Below are 18314 nucleotides of genomic sequence, written 5' to 3' on the forward strand. Positions count from 1 at the left end.
TTTTGAAAGATGTCTACGTATTTTTATGCATTTATGAGAAATGTAAAAAAATGTATAAAATATTTAAAGCATGGCATTTGTTATAATGTTTACGGAGGGGAACAAATCTCTTCTTAGGTTCTACTTCTTTAGTTGTGTTTCTAAAAATTTTAATTTGCATAAACTAGATTATGGATTCTTATACATTTATAGGAAATTCAAAACTGCGAACATGCACAAAACGCATATAATATACAAAAAATATATAAAATATCTGAAGTAGAGTATTTGTTCTAATATTCAGCGAGTAAAACAAATCTTTTCTAAGGTTCTATTTCCTTTTTCATGTTCATAAAAATTTAAATTTGCATAAAGTACACTATGTACATTTATACATTTACAGTAAATTAAAAATTGCCAGAAGCACAAAATGTATATGACATAAAAAAGTATATAAAATATCCAAAGGATGGCATTCATTATACTCGATACTCATAATTTTATTCTATCAAATTGATTAATTAATTAACGATACTAAAAATAATTCCTTTTTTTCCTATCAAATTCGAAGAATTATTTAGGGCGAATTTCGCTCCTTTTTCGTGAAATTGTTATTTGTCAGACCTATTACACGATTTATTCTCTAAATATCGTTCAAAAATATTCTATATCACAAGTGATTTAATGAGACTAAATATAACTCGAATTTTATTAAAGATAAGAAATTATATATAAAATGAGTACAAAGATTTTTCTTTTTATCAAATTCCTCTTTTTTTTTCATATTTTATTCCTCACGTTTGGTTAGTACATAGTTCCAATTTGAAGAGCGGATGGTGAGATATTAACCAACTTCTCGCGTTTACCATCGATCGTAGTCGATTACAAGAGGGATTTGCTGTGGATAAATTTGTTAGGCCGACTTTTGATGTTCTGTTTATGAGGCGGCACGCGTTTTATTGTGAATAACGGACCTAACGGACTCAGCGGAATTACTGAACTTATGTGGTAAAATACGCACGACCACCAAGTGTGCGTCTCGAATCTTACTACGGGTACGGTTCCCCACACCGTACGGTGCCATCGTCGTCGTTTAATATAACCTCAAAGTGACCACATAGTCAAGAAAATTTTAGCCGGGGAAAGCATGAATTCTTTGGTAGGTGATGGAAGTGGAGACGGGGACGTGGAACGACGTGGAACCGGACGTGGTCGTGGTAGGGGTCCGTGGACTTCCAGCCCTCAGGATATCCCCATTTTAAGGAGACCCCATCATTCTACATCTGGAATGCAAACAGGTTGCTATGATTTATGAGAAGACTTCTTCAAAGTTGTCGTGCTATTTATGCTGGATTTCTTTATATTTTATTGCTTTACGGTTGTGGCTTTTTAACTATAGGGTCAGTAGAATCAAGAAGCATGGAACAGGGCAAATTGGATAAGTCTTTCGATGATATTATCCAGAACTCTACATTGTCCGTTCATGCAGCTGAGTTTGTTCCAAAGTCATATCCTGCTAAGCAGGTAGTGTTTATTTTCTATTGGTTACATTGGTTATTTGATTGGAGTAACTGTGAAAAATGTTTGTATTTGTTTGATGGTACAGCGTCATCAACAACAGATATATATACATAAACACTCAGTTCAAGATAGGTTACAAATGGCACGTGAAATACCTCTCCATGCACAAATGCAGCAAAATCCTGCGTATAATTATGATACTTCTCGACATTATCAGCAAGCAGAGCAAGTTCAACAGTTTGATAACCTTTTACAACATCAACAGCAGGAGCAGGATCAGCGATCAAATATGCAAGATTATGGTCGTTTTGATGATGGTTCAGGAGATTACAGAGACAAACATCAGGTTCATACTTTGAAAATATGTTACGAAAATTAATAGAAGTCAAATAATTAATTTAATTTAATTTATTTATTGTTTATTAATAGGACTCGAATATAGAAGACGATAATTATTTAATTGAATTTGCAAACATAACACAGAATTTAATGAGTGTTATACATTCGTTGATATTAAATCCAGGGCATTTCACTTTGATCGTGCCACCGCTCATAAATAATCTTAGGCCTTATTTACTAATTCCTAGTCAATTTCAAGAAATTATGAAGATAATAATTCAACAGGTATATTCTTGTTCTTTTTTCATTAATTGAAAAGAAAGTTGTATTGATGCATGAAATTATTTCTAGTCTATAAATGAGGGTAATTTCCGGTACAGTGGTGCTCGACTTTGCGCCTCTTTGGACAATAGTTTGACTCCCATAGAACAGACGTCTTTCAGATGGACTTTGTATACTTTGTGAGTTATTAAATGCTAATGAAGTATTTAAATTTTCGATTTAATAAGTGCAAGTTGGCAACAGGTGTAAAAGTGAAACAGACAGTCAAGCTTCCAACTGGCAGCAGAAGGAGAATCACACAGAGGAAGAACAGAAGAAGTGTCATGGGTTGATATTACTTCTAGCTGAATTGGTTACTCAAATGGATCACGCTTCTGCGTTTACTTTAGGAAACTTATTAATTCAGTTTATTATTATTATATTAAAAAATCCTGCGCCGAATTCTGTCAAGAACATCTGCCAAGCGCTTAAGGTATATAACATGTGAAAAAGAAACATGTGTAAGAAATCTAGAATCCAAGAATTTTCTTGAATTCATTGTGTTAATTTTTCCAATATGGTTTACAGTTGGCAGGACAAACTTTAGAAAAGGATAAAGTTGAATGTCGACGCAAAGAGATGGAGAACATGATGCGAGCTCTAACGGAAATTGTAACGGAAGGTAGAGTGGATTCACACATAGGACATATGGTACATAGTGTCCACGAATTGAGAAACGGAAACTGGGGTCAGAGTTCTGATAATTCCACGACAGTGGAGTCAATAGAGCCATTAGATCCCAACCAGGCCATCGATGAACCAGTTTTATACGGTCCTGACGGCAAGCTATTAACCCCGGAGGAAAATAAATTCTTAGAAGAAGTTGCCGATAGCACAATGAACATAGAAGACCACATGTATGTACATATAATTAATCAAATGTTATATATATATTTTCTTTAGCAGTATTGTGTAGTTTTCTAGGTAAATTTACTACTGCATACAATTCTCTGGTTAGGTCGCTGGAGTGATTGTTTTATCTTGTAACTCTGACATACTATTTCTTCTGTTATGGAGTTAATTCTAAACTTTTTATATATTCCATGGTGTATTAATTTACCATGATGAATTAATTACAATCTAATGCTCTTAATTTAGTTATGTGACTTGTAGCTGCCTGTAATTCAAGTTTTGTTTCAATACACACACATAGATACAGATTCACAGTCACTTTATATATGCAGTGAAAGACACAAGTATTCCCACAGTTGGAATATGGAAATAAAAAGATTTATATTTTCTATATAATTAAATATATCCAAACATATGCAATTGTATATTATAATAGACATTTATAAATAATTGAATTATATGATAAATTGTAAATTGTATAATAAATGTACACAAATATTGGCATTATTGATAATATTTGAATATATTTAGTAATGTAAAAAATATTGTTCATTTTATTTCTATATTCCGACTGTACGAATACTTTTGTCCCTTACCGTATGAATACTTTTACAGCATATCGGAACAGGGATACGAAGGTGAAGAACCATGGATGTCGGAGGACGAGGACATGGATGCAGCATACGAAGAGTTTCTGAAGAATCTTCCGAAGCAGATTAAAAATCAGACAAAAAAATAATCGGGGACACACGACGATGGTTACCTACTATAAGTCATTATTGTGTAATTTCGTCTCATAGTTGCATACTATGAGGGTGGTTTCCTAAATTTCGTCCGAAAATTTTTATAATGTAAAACGAAGCGCAGACTAAATCGAATGGTATGCCGGAAGCTTTTTTTTCATTTGTACAATAGATCATCGGATAGATTAGTCTCGAGTTTTTATTTACGAATATACTCTAGGAAACCATATCGTTTCAATTATAATTTTTCGCGCAGACATCTATAATAAATTGTTTTCTTTTTTTTAAACTCATGTATCACATTTATAATCGTGCACACAGTTTCTTAAATTTAGCAATGAATATTGCAAAAGTTTGTTCCTAGGACGAAAGACGGTATAATCTATTTGTCTATGATATACAAGTTTATTATTAAGTTATTTAAATTATTGTAATAAATCAGCCAAACAAATAAGGTAAAATATTAATCATTGTCTTCATCATTTTGAGAGTCTATTACGATTATTATTAAGAGAATTTTGGTATCTAACTAATTTTCTTGCAGGTATCATAATTGGGCAGATATGTTTATAGTCTTTCCTTGTTTGCATAATACAGTTTTATAACTTACGAGTGATTTTTAATTCGACGACCTTTGAGAGTTCGATTTTTTAATCTGATTTTTTAAAACGATTACGCATATAACGACCTTTGCGTCGATGATCGTAATGTGCACGTGGAACCATCGACACTGGCAGGTCCATTTTTGGCGCGAAAGGATGATTGCCCATCGAACAGTAGATTTGCAGTGCGATTACTCACGCTCTCTGTATTTAATCTGTAACACGGTGCTTTTTTCGAATATATTTATCCCGTCATTGAGTCTACATTCCGACCAATGAAAGTCGATCTATTAAAAAAAGAATAGTTGATTTATTATGTAATTAAAGCATCGAACTCTACCGCAATTTGTTAGGATGTTATTTATTAATTTATACGATCGATATATTTATATTTGATTAGAAGAAAATTTTGTAACGAGATATATCATGTACCAATAAAAATAAAAAGGAAATATGTCATTTTTATTAGGATAAAGATGGAGTCGTTGCTGATTGTTTTTCTTGCACCTCGTTAATTAGCAAAGTAAATAGCTCCCGATTATGTTGGATGAACTTGAAATAATATTTTTCGGAGTGTTTCTTTGCTTACTCGAAGAAAAAGATGATCTTCTGAAGTAATTTACATTGGAAGTGGTCTAGCGTAGGCGAGACCCATCGAAGGATCGTCAGGGGCACGCGTAGGCAAAATTCAAACTGGGACTGAAGGTTGTAGGAGGTGGGGTTTTCCTCGTATTCAAACTCACGCTCATCTCCACATTCATTGAGAACCTGTTACTTCACCTGGTTCGGTCTTCAAACACGGTCACTCTTCGTTCGAGGTAATATTTTTTTAACTATACCTATGAATTAAATGAATTCATCATAGTTTTGAAAATTTAATGAAAATGTCTTTTTCAGGCTACTAAAAAAATGAAATACTTACAGACCGCAGTTTTACTTCTTCTTTCGCTATTCGCAATCACTAACGGTGGATATTATCATTCCAAGATATTGTCACCTGACAATATTGGTAAGTCAAGCTAAATAATTTATAGATTGTTTCGTTAAAGTATCTTAATATTTTTTAGGCTGCGAAACGTATACTTGTGGAGTTAATGCAAGATGTACTGTTAGCGAAGGCAGACCAGTTTGTTCTTGTATGAATTTGCACATGGGGGACCCTCTTTCTCGCTGTACCAGGGTGGAATGTTTAAGTGAGTGTCTATATAAAAGATTTGAATGTTTAAGTATATCAAAAAAGATTTTTAATTATGTACCTAATTTCTAGTTAATGAGGATTGCATTGGAAGCAGAGTATGTACTAATAACAGATGTATAGATGCCTGCGATGGTCTATGTGGCGTGAACGCGTTATGCAAAACCAAAAATCACATTCCAACGTGTTATTGTCCTACGGGGCACACGGGAGATCCTTTCACTTCTTGCCGTGTAGCTGACCCTCGTAAGTAATACTTTCGTATATGTTTCTATGCATATAAAACTATACTCCTACTATAAACATCACAAAAGTTATGAAATATAAGTTTAAAGATTTAAAAAGAAATTAATATTGATGGAAAACTTGTATGTCTACAAGCGACTGTAGTGTAAAAAATATTTTTTTCGAGAATATCGGTTAGTAATTGTTTTGTAGAAGTTTTAAATTTTAGATTAATCCTACTTTTGCGTCACTCAGTATTTGGTATACATGAAACAGAATATCCTTCGAGACAAGTGTGACTTAAATATTAATGAAACTTTTTTAGAGGCTGCCTGCAAGCCGAGTCCTTGTGGAGCTAATACCAAATGCGAGGTAGTGAATGAGGTTCCTGTTTGCAGTTGCCTTCCGGGTTATAGAGGATCTCCTTTAACTGGTTGCCGCCACGAGTGCGAAAGTGACAGTGAATGCCCGAATCATCTTGCCTGCTCGTCTAATTTCAGATGTGAAAATCCATGCCAATGCGGTGAGAATGCGGAATGTCACGTTATTAATCATCAAGCCATGTGTAGTTGTCCAACTGTGAGTATTGTTCGAAAAATTTCAGATTATTTTTTATTCAATGATCAATGTATAACGAAAATTAAGAAAGATTTATATTTACAATTAGAATTTTTGTCATTTGTAACACTACTTTTTTTGCAAAATTGTAGAACTGGTTGGGAAATGCGTTCGTAGCCTGTCGTCCGGAATGTACCACGCACTTAGAGTGTTCAGGGAACAAACCAGCTTGTCTAAATCAGAAATGCGTGAACCCTTGTGACGGAGTATGTGGTGTGAATGCAGATTGCAATGTGCGAGGCATAACTCCAGTTTGTAGTTGCCCAAAACACATGACTGGCAATCCTTTCGTTAGCTGTAGATTATTCGAAGCACGTAAGTAAACTTAATCGTGTACAGTGTTCCAAAAAAATCAAGGTTAATATCTCAGACCTCCACTACCAAACTAAAAATATTTAAACTCAAACTCTTCAAGGTTTACTTCAACTTTTTGAAACAAATTTATATGAATTGCAAATTTATTGAAGCAAATTTAGCAAATGTATATGAATTGATACATGATTAAATTTATTAATATCCATAGGAGATCTGTGCGAACCTAATCCTTGTGGAACCAATGCAATATGTACTCCTGGCCATGACAACACTGGGAAGGAAAGACCAATATGCACGTGTCCTTCAGGATATATAGGGAACGCTCTAACTAGTTGTCAACGTGGAGAATGCTTCACTGACAGCGAATGTCCAGATAATAAGGCGTGCATTGACTACTCTTGCCAAAATCCTTGCACTGGGAAAGAGTGTGGACCATCAGCTACTTGCACACCCAGGCGGCATATCGCGGTGTGTACTTGCCCGGATGGGACTCGTGGAGATGCTCTTTTCACTTGCAATCCAATTGATAGTAGAGCGGTATACAATTATGGCAGGGCTTATAGATATCATTAATTCATTTCACGGATATTTCCTGTATAGTGTTATTACAGGGTTAAGTTTGAAGAGAGTATATATTCATTAATGTCATTAATTAGTTAAACTAAAAATGTACATAATTGACTATATGAAATAAACATGATCAAAGCAGTTTATCAAGTTCACCGTTCTTCAATCGCAATTTATTTTTCCTATTGGAGGAAATACAATTATATCATTGGCTTAGATAAAATTGAAGCGTGAGTAATTCTAAATTGAACTTGCGCCATGCACATAGTGAACACATTTAATGCGTTTCTTCCGCACGTTATCAGATCCAAAGTCAGATAACTGTACAAATCGCATAACGTTCTCCAAATACAATTTATCTTAAAAATAAACGCATCGATTACTACTAAACTACAAATATTTCTGCAAATATTTAAGTGTACGTAAAAATTCTATATTTACTAAATAAATATACAGATTATTACTAGACTGCAAATATTTCTGCATTTACATATAAAAATTACAAATATATTAAATTCCTTCTCAACATTTATTTTTTATTTTTATTTTAATTTATGCTCTTTCTCATGACATATGGCTGTTCACGGTTCCGTAATTACGTGTTCTGTGATACTCCGATAGAGTTCGGCAGCGCAGTGCGAAAGCGACAGCGGTAGGGGAAAGGGGTGATTTTGCTGAAATTGTTCAATTCTTGTCTACGCAGTTAATCGAGGATCTTTAAAAAAGGATCAAATTAATAACAACGAGTCTGCCTTCAGTGGTGAAGGTTTACTTTCCTTGGGAGCTAGCCCGCTGGGCTCTCTCGGCCCAAAAGCGCGGAGAGATGTCGATTCGGACAGCAGTCCATCGTTTCGTACAAAATGGTCGGGCTCTACTGCATTCATTCAGAAATACCGAGTGCTTCTACTCTAATTTCCATCAAAGGAACTATCACGACAAGATACACGTTGTGCAAGTAGGTGAGTTCCTTCGAGAAATTTATTCCTGCAGGATGGTCGACTGTTGTCAAAGGACCTTGACACAGTTAGTAACCAAAACAGAAACTGTTGATTGATTCAACATATTTTTTTGACAATTTAGGTATCTTTGTATATGTATATTGTATTTCATATTAGAAGTTATGTTAATTACGTTTCAGTATATTTCCAGTTTTGAGGTTATTTAACCATCATATACATGTATTGGTTTGACGGATAAGTCTTAAATACTTTCTAGTATGAGTTATAAACTGTATTTTAATATCTTGCAATAATATAATTAAATCAAATATGCACTATTCTATTCAATAATCTTCTGCCATCTTTTGGGTAGTGGTATTGTTCCATCTATATAGAATTACTGTTGTTTCTGAGCATATACATGACCTCAGGAAGGTTTAAAACTTATCCATATACCAGAGCTTTTTAGAAAATTTTTCTGTGTAAATAAATAAATGGATAATTTAGAAGTCAATCAGTGTAAGTCAGATTTTCATTTATATCCTGTCGTTATAGAAACTTTCGATCCAGTTCAATTTAATCATCATAATACATTTTCTAATTTAGTTATTATAATTTTTATTATATAGTTATTATAATTGTTAATTAAAAGTTTTGGTGCTATAAAGACATTTACAAGGTGCAAATTATTTTTTATGGAAGACTGACTTACAATGATTGGCTGTTGAATCCCCTAAATAATTATTTATTTTCTATGATTGTCTCTGTTCTATACAAAATTTTTATATTGACTAACTATGGATTAACTTAGGTAAATTCGATATGAAGATATGAACTAAATTTGTATCCTAAAAAAGAACATGAATTAGAAAAAGAAAATTTTGGCAAATTGTATTATAGTCCAAAAGAACAGTGTGTCATTGTGGGATTAGGTTGTATAGATGAAATAGATGAAATATCAAAATTTTGGAATGTATATAGAAAAGTTAAAGCTTTACCTTTGTCAATTTTAAAATAGGCAAGTCCCAGGGCTGGTTGCCCCAGGGTAATAGCAATGTGTCCAGCACAGGAAAACATCTTGGTTATTTGGGGGCCCATGCTCGACGAATCTTTGTAGATAACATCTTGAAGCGAGTCACTAATAGTTTAGCTGCTGACTTGCGTAGAAGAGCTGCTAGTAGATTGGTCTTTGGTGGAGACTCAGCTCCTTTTTTTGCTTTGGTTGGTGTGTCATTGGCATCTGGCACTGGAATATTAACAAAAGAAGATGAATTGGAAGGAGTCTGCTGGGAAATTCGGGTAAATAACAGTTTATTTTTATATTCATTTGATGAAGAAAACTTAAGAAAAACTTTACATATTAAAAATATTTACAGGAATCTGTATCAAAATTGCAATGGAACACGCCACAAAATGACAAAAATTATGAAACAATCGAAAACGAAGAGAAAGTTGTTAGTTTAAAAGACTTTATAATTGGCCCTGCAATCGCGAAAGGATGCTCTGCGGTTGTTTACTCGGCAAGATTTAACGATTCTCCAAGTACTGAAAACCAGATAAACATCGACGATAAAACAAAAGATATAACTTCATTTCCATTGGCATTAAAAATGATGTTCAATTATGATACCGAATCGAATGCGTTGTCTATTCTGAGGTCCATGTATCGGGAAACTGTACCAGCCAGAAAATATTTACAAAACGAGGAATTAGCTGACTGGGAAATGAAAATGGTCGAGAGGAAAACCAAGCTGCCTCCGCATCCAAATGTCGTAGCGATGTATTATGTCTTTGCTGATAGAGTACCAGTGTTACCTGGTTCTTGGAGAATGTATCCGGATGCATTACCCGCACGCATCAACCCTCAGGGATCTGGAAGAAACATGAGCCTATTTCTGTTAATGAAAAGGTTTCTGATATTCCAAGAAATAACTTTTCGATTCTCTCTCGCATGATTCGCAAAATTAAAATGTTACATAATTTTCATAAAATTAGAATCTCAGATAATTCTCTCAGGATTAGAATCTCAGATAATTTAACTGTTCCTTTTTTTTCAATTGCAGATATGACACTACGTTGAAACAATATTTGAGCAATCACAACTTGAATATGAGGGAATCAATACTACTGCTGGCTCAATTACTGGAGGGTGTAACTCATTTGAATGTACATGGTATTGCACACCGGTAAACTAATATTGTTTGTTTGATCAGAATGTCGTTGTATTATGTTTCAGATTATATCATGTTTCATATATACCATTTTTGTTCTAAAAATGCAGTGACCTGAAGAGTGATAATATTCTGTTAGACTTGTCAGAAGAAGCAGAGAATTGCCCATCGTTGGTAATCACAGATTTTGGATGTTGCCTAGCGGATAAACGTCATGGGTTGTACCTGCCTTACAACACTCATGATATTGACAAAGGCGGGAATGCAGCTCTAATGGCGCCGGAAGTAATTACAGCAGAACCTGGTCCATTTACCAGTATCAATTACACAAAAGCTGATCTTTGGACAGTTGGGACCATAGCATATGAAATATTTGGTATGAAAAATCCGTTCCATAGTGACATGGAAGGGACTTCTCTTAAAAATCACAATTATAAAGAGACAGATCTGCAACCTCTGCCTAACCATATGCCAACTATTATTTCTGCACTCATTAAGAATTTATTGTCGAGGAGCTTATATAAGGTATTTACAACTGAATATATTGCATATGTATTTTAAAAGTGTGTCACTACTCAAAATAATTCAGTCCTGTGTTAAATAAATATCAAAACCATGGAAGGAAGATTACAAACTAATATTTACTCATTGTTTCCTAAAGTCCGCGTTTAGCTGAATGTTATATAGTTTAATATTTATATATAATATAATATTTTTTGTAAACTTCTAGATATTTTCTCACTTTTCCTGAAAAATCTGTTTGAGCCATGTTACTTTTGAAGTATATATACGATATTTTTAGCGATATTTGTATTTCAGAGACTCGACGCGGAAACTGCAGCAACCATAGTACAATTGCACTTATGGGCACCGAGCACATGGTTTAGGAGCGAATGGAAATTGCCATCAACTAATGAAGTATTATTTTTACATTCCTAAATTAATTTTTAAATTTATATGAACTCCATTATATTTTTATATTTTTTGTAGATTATGCAATGGCTTCTGTGCTTAACTACAAAAGTACTTTGCGAAGGGCGAAATTCCATGTTACAACTACCAGAAGTACTGGAAAATGAGAATGTCCAGGAAGACAGAAAAAAGAATTCTTATAATAGATCATTTTCCACAAAATCTTGTGGAAGACGTACCATGCCGGAATATCAATTAATCGCTAGTTTCCTTGGTAGAGTAACGCTTGGCAACATTAGAACTGCTTTAAAATGGATACAGCAGAATGTATAATATACTTTTCCGCGAAGAGAATGAAAAATAATAAGAAAGAAGTATTTTAACGCCTGCATATCGAAGGACACAGCTGTTCTGTTATTTATCGGTTGAAATGAAAATCACTGAAATAATTTTATATATTTGATTTTATCATATATTATCGTTAATACGTTCCTCAGTTGTCTTTCCTTATATTAATTTATTTTTGATACTGTAAGAGGCACGAAAGAGTCACATTTGTGATTGTATAGATTATTTCGCTGTAAAAAAAGACCATCGGATGTTATCGAGAAGATATGGTGATTTTTGTGTGATTGGCGTGCCTTGTAATTAAACGATATTAGAAAGTATTGTAAAACTTATTTATTTTTGGCAATTTTATTGTATTCATCTTATTTGTCAGAAATAAATAAATCGATAAAAGAACTTATTGTTTAACATGCATAGAGGGCAATCTTTCAACTCAAAAGTAGTTTGCTCTGTGTTCTAAATAATTCTTTTAACGCTCACTGTGGGATACTACGACTGTATTGACACATGATAATTTTTAAATGGGTTTTATAAATTAAACAAGACATTGCTTTTTGAGTTCGAAAGTCTCGTGCAAAATGAAGCAACGAGAGAAATCAAATATCAAGATAAAAATATTGTTTTTTATAAATATTTTCAACAAATCAATTCATTACAAGATAATAATTCAGACAGACTTAATTTTACAAATGATGTGTGCAAATTTCAATACTGTAAACCATTGTTAAAGAATAAAGCTTGTATTTAGTATTTGTAGATGTAATTAAGTAGCTTTTTTGGGCTTCCCGCATATCTGCATTTTATATTTCATTTCTTCAAAGTCTAAGTTTTTAGATTCCGCCAAGATTTTTAAATATGATAAGTATTCTTCAAAGGTCAGAGCCCTTTTGCGAAATTTGAAAAAGGCAAGACCAGTGTCTGTATTCGTTAACGTAACCATATCGAGTATACGAGCAGAAATTAACCATTTGTCACTTTGTGATAATGGTAATAGATCAACGTTTTGCTCAAAAGAAATTTGGTCCATTTCACAATATGCTAATTATAAAATAAATATCCATATCGTAATTGTTATGTTTTATTTTGATATGGATACTGAGCTCAAAGAATATTGTATTTTTTTATATTTACCCCTGAACATTTCATCTAGTGGAACAATTTCTGATTCATTCTTTTTCTTGAGAAAAAAATCATCTGTCATTTTTTACAAATTATAATGTGATGATGACTTGTTGCAAAATTTTTTTCGAATAGGAACACAATGAATGGCTTCACCTGAAGTATAAACATTTCAACTACCATCTTTACTATATATATGTAAACGTAATTTTTAAGAAACTTTTCTCTGAAAAATTAGTAGGTATTAGAATTGAATCATGAAATTCAATAAATATCAGTGTCCACTCTCGTGCACAGATTGTGGAAAAGTTAATGTATTTAATGTATTGGAGAGTGTAAAACCTCCTTATTTTCATCAAATCTCATTATGTTTCTTCAAATGCTTCTGCAAAACAATTTGCAGTACAGAGAAAATACTTAATATGCGTGGACCTCTTGTATATGAGAAACTTGGGTTAGTAAAAATAGAAATTATCATTTAAATTTTTTCTAATTATCCAATTAAATTTCATATTTTCTATACAATTGTAGGAGACATCTTCAAGACATAGACATCCCGGTTTTATTAATTTTTTTGAAGGAAAATCAAGATATCACTCATCTTAATTTGGCCAGCAATAATATCTCAGATACTGGTTTCATAAATTTGCTTGATCATCTTCTTGTAAGGTTAAATATCTTTTAAAAAAAGAATTATTATTAATATATGTATTCTGAACACAATTCTTACTATCAGTTATATAAAAATATTCAAGAATTGGATGTTCAAAATAATAATATTGCCAACTATGGAATTGATTACATGCTTGAATGTGCAAAGAATTTAGAACTTAGAAATCTTAATTTGAGAGCAAATAAATTTGTTGACCAGGTAAAAGATATTTTTTATGTAAATAAATAAATATATGAATATTTTACGATTCCAATTTATTAATCAAAATTCAATTAATTAATTCTTACAGAATACAAAAAATATAGCACTCTTTTTATTAGAAAATAAACATATGTGCAGTTTAAATATTGCAGATGTAAATCAGACAGCTTCTGATTTAATATATTTCATGATGGTTTTGAGCTCAGACCAAGAAGTCTCTAATAAAACTTTAAAAAGTTTAGACATCAGTGGACCAAATCCGGGGTGCATGTATTATTTTGATTCTGCTCATTTTGCAGATGTCATTGGTCACATGCTTAAAGTAATTTAATATTTCTAGCTTTCTTAAATTTTCTTATTTTAATCAAGATTTTTTTTACAGTATAATACTACCCTGAGAGCATTACATTTACAAAAATACAACTTTAGTTGCCATAATATTGAAATCATGATGTCCAATGCAAAACACAATGATTCATTGCATTTGTTGGATTTAGGCTGTAACAATATTGGTGATCATGGTATTGATCATATCTCTGCATGGTTGACAAAGAGACCAGCCTTAAAAACCCTAATTTTGTGTAAGAATATCATAACTGATCATGGTGCAAGGTATTTATTTAACTACAGAAAAGTTTTTTTCCAAGAATAAGTATTTCTTTTAATTGTAGTTATCTTTAGGAGTTTGAGTTGTGCTATTCCTTTTTCGAAACTTCTGTTTCTCGATATTTCACATAATAAAATCACTGATGATGGAATAGTGAATATCTTATACACGCTGAAGAAAACTCCTTTGTTGAGACAGTTAAGGGTATTTGGCAATTGCATTGGTCATCAAGCTGCAAAGGTACTTGTAAAAGTATGTAATGGTCAGAATAATTTATATGTCATAATCATTTATAGATAGTTAAACGAATGTTGATATCTCAAGTGTTGGATCAGAAAAATATAGATGTCAGACCATATAAAGTGGATCTTTGGTGGTATTTTGCAAGATATGAAGAAGATTGTTGCAAAAAAGACTATCATGATGTTCCCTATCATCTTTCTTCACAACCACCAAGGACTATTCCTCCAACAAGACGTTCTATTAGAAAATATTATAAATATACATATTCGATTGCAACTGAATTTAAATTGCAACATGTACGATTTTCTTATAATTATTTTTTATGATAAATTTATTAAAAACTACTCTGTTTTAGTCGGCTGTAACCTTCACTTCTACAGCACTAGGCACAGATCATGCAAGAGACTGTAAATGTTGTTATTGCTTCAAATGCGAGGGTAATCAAATAACTGTTTTCTGTTTTCTTTAATGAGAAACGATTTGATTAAGAATTTTTTTAGATCCCTATTACGATAAACAATGTAAAGGAGCTGACCATCCAGATACTTGCACTTGTTGTAAGTGTAAGGGAGATGAAAGTAGTGACTGGTCTATAAATAAATCAGTTTTAAATAAAATTGTATCTCCTTCTGATCCTATGAAGAATATTGAACATATCTTAAAACAAGTAAATTCTATGACCAAGGAAGATATCTCAAGGTGGTTTAATATTAATAATGATATCTTAGAAGAAGATTTTAAACTTATTGGTAATATGAAATAACAAATTTACATTATGTATATCACTAAGGTGGTATATAATTCATAATGATCTTTTGTTTGAAATTAGATCCAAACGGAAGAAAAAGCACAAAAAATACTACTTTATGCAAATGTTCATGGATGCAGCTAAGCACATCAGTATTACAGAAATATTTGCAAAAATCCCCTTCAAAGGACTTAGTTATTATACCTAGAGATGACTTTATTTACCTAAACAGTATGTGCAAAAATGTTTGTACCAAAACTTCTTCATTAGTTTACTGTTCAAATGTTTAAATAAAAATAAATAATTGTCTACAAAGGTATAAGAACAAAAACTTTCTGATTTTAAAAGTCCATTTTATTAATTATATACTTTCACACATATAGATTGAAGATTTGAAAGATATAAAAATAAAAAATACAATGAATTTGTTTACATCCTGTATAAATGTTTTAAGTTCTAATTATTTGCTTTTCCTGCTTCTTTGTGTCCTCTTTGCTACTTCTTGCATTGCGTCGACCGTCGATCAACATAGCTTTGCCTTCTTCCTGCTTGGTCTCTGCTTCCTTTTCTGGTAACAAGTGACTGGAATCAGCTTCACGGGGTGTTTTATTGATCTGTAGCAGATCATGTGTTTCAGAAGCAACTGGACTGCCAAGAAGATCGTGTTTCCTTGCTAGAGAAATCTCTGGATGCATATGGTGTATTCCTCTAAAGTTTAGAGCTCCGTGAAGATGATGATCGTAACCATAAGGTGGAACATTCATGTTGATAACAGTTCTTGTTTTACCTTGTAGTGCTGTTTTTACATTCTGTAATCAATTAACACATATTAATTATCATATTAAACAATCATTTCATTGTTTGCTATTTACTACTTACACTTCCATGAATATGAGGCATCATTAAAGATGATCTATGTTGAAACGTTGATGTATAGGGCATGATAGGCATTGGCATCATGTTCATAGCCATTGGTTCAATGTTCTGACAAGTACACTCAGTCAGTGGTCCATGGAGATGAGTGTAAGGAACTTGAACATAAGTGGCATGTTCAGGTTCAGAGATAAACATCAACTGTTCTTGATATGTAGGGACGTAAGGCACCACAGTGTAAGTTTCCTGGAGTACTGGTAAAGGTTGTGGATACTTCTCAATACGCATAGGTTTTGACTTCTCTGTGACAGTTTCAACTTCTATTTCAGGTGATGGAGTTGGTTCTGGCTTTGGAACTGTCTGGGGGACTTCAGTCTGTTGGGTAGACTGGCTTGCAGAACACGGTTGAGAAGAAGGTTGAACAATTTGTACAGTGTGAATCGGTTGGATCATTGGCTGAGGAAGGACCATTTGAGGTAGAGATTGGAAAGTTGGCTGGATCATTTGTTGAGGAACGACTATATTCGCTTGAGGTAAATTTTGAGGAGCAGGTTGAATGTAGTTCAGAGCTTGGAATGGCTGAGGAACGGACTGAGCCTGCACCGTCAGTGGAATATTCTGAACAAGATTATCGCTCAAAGCAATCTGCGGTGATGTTGGATCTATTTGTAGACAGAATGCAGCTTTCTTCGTCCTACCCTTCTGTTCATCATTTTCTTCAATTTTCAGGTCTTCCTTGGTGGTCTCTATCTTCGTATCTTCTGCCAGTGATTTCTTCTCAATGGCCTTGCGTGCTGGTCCGGCGTGGATTAAAGTGACACCCACCAAAACGAACAAGAGGCACGTGTTGAACTTCATTGTTGTTTCCTTCATAATTTAGAAACTTCGATTGAGGCTCGTTCAATCGAATTTCATTTTTATAGGGATCCCATGTCGCGTGAATTCTATTTGAGGTCATCGCGACGAACGTATGATATTGTTGAGTGCTGACTGGGAATTTTTTCGCTATATGTTTCGTAAAAATTTGGACATGACCTTTTTCAATGTAAAGAAATAAATTGAATATTACATTTTCATTAATATATATTTACATGTATATCTTATATAGTGGAATTAGATTTAAAATTAAGTTTTCTATTGATGCTCAAATGTGTATAAAATTTATAATAAATTAATTGGATTCACATAAAAATACTTTACATATGAATAGCTTTTAGCGGGTCTCCTTACGACATTTAAATAATATTAGTTAGCAGATGCCAATATATTATTTAAGTTAAATAAATATGATAACTCTAATGTATTTATCAGATTGTAAACGTAATTACACGCATTTCGTAATGAACCGCCTTTTTTTTTAAAGCACTCGTTTCGCATAATTTGCAAAAGCATAATTCGTAAAATTATTCGCAAGATTGCAAATTGTAGTGAATGTGGGTCAGTTAGCGTAAACGCAACTGCGCTTTATTTTGCTGAATCTACACATGCTTTACTCGAAATCGTCCCAGTTAACAGAGAAGTATCTTTTCTTTTTTTACATTCATTTTAGTTATTTCTTATAATTATTGTAATTCTGATAATTTTGTACTGCATAATAACAGAGTAAATTAAGTTCTAAACCCTCTATACTATTATTAACATATAATAAAAAAATGCTTTTTTAAAATAAAGTTAATATGAAGATGGAATTGTAAAATGAGGAACAAGCATCGCAAGAGCAGAGTGGCGCAGTGGAAGCGTGCTGGGCCCATAACCCAGAGGTCCGTGGATCGAAACCACGCTCTGCTAGGAAGTACAATGTTAGAAGGAATGATAGTGTGTACTGACTTTTTTTTACATTTTATATATTTTTTTTAACAAAAAACATTTCTTTAAACAGATAGATCATTCGGATTTTAGATTAGTTAAATACATTTATTTTATTTAAATATAAAAGATATAATAGCTCATGAGTCACTCTATGTAGGTAATCTATCAAAATAATTGATAATACGTTTAAGATGAAAATGGTACGTTACAATTTCGCGAGTTATGTATTCACTTATTCTTTTGTTTTATAAAAAATATTGTTATTTATCATAGAAAAATAAAAAAAATATATTCGCCCAACGTGGGGCTCGAACCCACGACCCTGAGATTAAGAGTCTCATGCTCTACCGACTGAGCTAGCCGGGCTTCTGAGTACGTGCTGCAGCTTTGTACGG

General features: G+C 32.9%; 5 protein-coding genes, 1 long non-coding RNA gene and 2 other non-coding genes across 10 annotated transcripts; 5 read left to right on the top strand and 3 right to left on the bottom strand.

Annotated features, from left to right (window-relative positions):
• The first annotated feature begins 803 nt into the window (after positions 1-803).
• Positions 804-4237, top strand: LOC100745170. Of its 2 annotated transcripts, XM_024367536.2 has the most exons (9): positions 804-1277; positions 1379-1503; positions 1586-1600; positions 1721-1846; positions 1930-2124; positions 2191-2300; positions 2365-2593; positions 2689-3017; positions 3628-4237. In XM_024367536.2, exons 1-9 carry the CDS (start codon positions 1127-1129, stop codon positions 3749-3751), a joined length of 1404 nt encoding a protein of 467 aa, XP_024223304.1. In that variant the 5' UTR covers positions 804-1126; the 3' UTR covers positions 3752-4237. The 2 variants fall into 2 exon arrangements, with proteins under 2 accessions (XP_024223304.1, XP_012240814.1); XM_012385391.3 differs by having other exon boundaries at positions 806-1277; positions 1586-1846.
• On the bottom strand, positions 4034-5430 carry LOC117151632. Its single transcript, XR_004461701.1, has 2 exons — positions 5280-5430; positions 4034-5196 (listed from the first exon to the last, which is right to left on the bottom strand). It is a non-coding gene; the product is annotated as an uncharacterized LOC117151632 (long non-coding RNA).
• On the top strand, positions 5114-7430 carry LOC105680736 (neurogenic locus notch homolog protein 1). Its single transcript, XM_012385392.3, has 7 exons — positions 5114-5175; positions 5255-5366; positions 5425-5550; positions 5625-5798; positions 6103-6356; positions 6488-6710; positions 6919-7430. Exons 2-7 carry the CDS (start codon positions 5267-5269, stop codon positions 7281-7283), a joined length of 1242 nt encoding a protein of 413 aa, XP_012240815.1. The 5' UTR covers positions 5114-5175; positions 5255-5266; the 3' UTR covers positions 7284-7430.
• Positions 7431-7878: 448 nt separating this feature from the next.
• Positions 7879-12402, top strand: LOC100745293 (serine/threonine-protein kinase PINK1, mitochondrial). Its single transcript, XM_003489238.4, has 7 exons — positions 7879-8236; positions 9234-9514; positions 9592-10124; positions 10279-10401; positions 10497-10911; positions 11206-11304; positions 11377-12402. The coding sequence occupies exons 1-7, from the start codon at positions 8101-8103 to the stop codon at positions 11629-11631; spliced, it is 1842 nt and encodes a 613-aa protein (XP_003489286.1). The 5' UTR covers positions 7879-8100; the 3' UTR covers positions 11632-12402.
• A 156-nt stretch (positions 12403-12558) lies between these two features.
• LOC100747248 (leucine-rich repeat-containing protein 34-like) lies at positions 12559-15568 on the top strand. Its single transcript, XM_012385452.3, has 10 exons — positions 12559-13219; positions 13297-13429; positions 13502-13636; positions 13728-13961; positions 14022-14251; positions 14321-14486; positions 14543-14785; positions 14845-14926; positions 14990-15238; positions 15319-15568. The coding sequence occupies exons 1-10, from the start codon at positions 13023-13025 to the stop codon at positions 15525-15527; spliced, it is 1878 nt and encodes a 625-aa protein (XP_012240875.2). The 5' UTR covers positions 12559-13022; the 3' UTR covers positions 15528-15568.
• Positions 15569-15591: 23 nt separating this feature from the next.
• LOC100745415 lies at positions 15592-17166 on the bottom strand. 2 transcript variants are annotated; one of them, XM_024367537.2, is made up of 3 exons: positions 16639-17166; positions 16117-16485; positions 15592-16046 (listed from the first exon to the last, which is right to left on the bottom strand). In XM_024367537.2, the coding sequence occupies exons 1-3, from the start codon at positions 16981-16983 to the stop codon at positions 15687-15689; spliced, it is 1074 nt and encodes a 357-aa protein (XP_024223305.1). In that variant the 5' UTR covers positions 16984-17166; the 3' UTR covers positions 15592-15686. The 2 variants fall into 2 exon arrangements, with proteins under 2 accessions (XP_024223305.1, XP_003489287.1); XM_003489239.4 differs by having other exon boundaries at positions 15593-16046; positions 16117-17162.
• A 660-nt stretch (positions 17167-17826) lies between these two features.
• TRNAM-CAU lies at positions 17827-17898 on the top strand. The gene has a single exon. It is a non-coding gene; the product is annotated as a tRNA-Met (tRNA).
• A 314-nt stretch (positions 17899-18212) lies between these two features.
• TRNAK-CUU lies at positions 18213-18285 on the bottom strand. Its single transcript has one exon. It is a non-coding gene; the product is annotated as a tRNA-Lys (tRNA).
• Between the last annotated feature and the right edge of the window lie 29 nt (positions 18286-18314).

The sequence above is a fragment of the Bombus impatiens genome, unplaced genomic scaffold, assembly GCF_000188095.3.
Source record: "Bombus impatiens unplaced genomic scaffold, BIMP_2.2 scf_0320, whole genome shotgun sequence".
Lineage (NCBI taxonomy): Eukaryota > Metazoa > Arthropoda > Insecta > Hymenoptera > Apidae > Bombus > Bombus impatiens.

Excerpts from the sequence above, each read along its gene's own strand:
- LOC100745293 (XM_003489238.4), top strand. The coding sequence starts at position 8,101 with ATGTCGATTCGGACAGCAGTCCATCGTTTCGTACAAAATGGTCGGGCT. Across the intron at positions 10,402-10,496 it reads GTACATGGTATTGCACACCG|TGACCTGAAGAGTGATAATA; the intron begins GTAAACTAATAT and ends CTAAAAATGCAG. Across the intron at positions 10,912-11,205 it reads TGTCGAGGAGCTTATATAAG|AGACTCGACGCGGAAACTGC; the intron begins GTATTTACAACT and ends TTTGTATTTCAG.
- LOC100747248 (XM_012385452.3), top strand. The coding sequence starts at position 13,023 with ATGAAATTCAATAAATATCAGTGTCCACTCTCGTGCACAGATTGTGGA. Across the intron at positions 13,220-13,296 it reads CTTGTATATGAGAAACTTGG|GAGACATCTTCAAGACATAG; the intron begins GTTAGTAAAAAT and ends ATACAATTGTAG. Across the intron at positions 14,487-14,542 it reads TTGGTCATCAAGCTGCAAAG|ATAGTTAAACGAATGTTGAT; the intron begins GTACTTGTAAAA and ends AATCATTTATAG.
- LOC105680736 (XM_012385392.3), top strand. The coding sequence starts at position 5,267 with ATGAAATACTTACAGACCGCAGTTTTACTTCTTCTTTCGCTATTCGCA. Across the intron at positions 5,551-5,624 it reads TACCAGGGTGGAATGTTTAA|TTAATGAGGATTGCATTGGA; the intron begins GTGAGTGTCTAT and ends CCTAATTTCTAG. Across the intron at positions 5,799-6,102 it reads TTGCCGTGTAGCTGACCCTC|AGGCTGCCTGCAAGCCGAGT; the intron begins GTAAGTAATACT and ends AAACTTTTTTAG.
- LOC100745415 (XM_003489239.4), bottom strand. The coding sequence starts at position 16,983 with ATGAAGGAAACAACAATGAAGTTCAACACGTGCCTCTTGTTCGTTTTG. Across the intron at positions 16,047-16,116 it reads TGCCTCATATTCATGGAAGT|AATGTAAAAACAGCACTACA; the intron begins GTAAGTAGTAAA and ends AATTGATTACAG.
- LOC100745170 (XM_012385391.3), top strand. The coding sequence starts at position 1,127 with ATGAATTCTTTGGTAGGTGATGGAAGTGGAGACGGGGACGTGGAACGA. Across the intron at positions 1,847-1,929 it reads ATTACAGAGACAAACATCAG|GACTCGAATATAGAAGACGA; the intron begins GTTCATACTTTG and ends GTTTATTAATAG. Across the intron at positions 2,125-2,190 it reads TGAAGATAATAATTCAACAG|TCTATAAATGAGGGTAATTT; the intron begins GTATATTCTTGT and ends AATTATTTCTAG.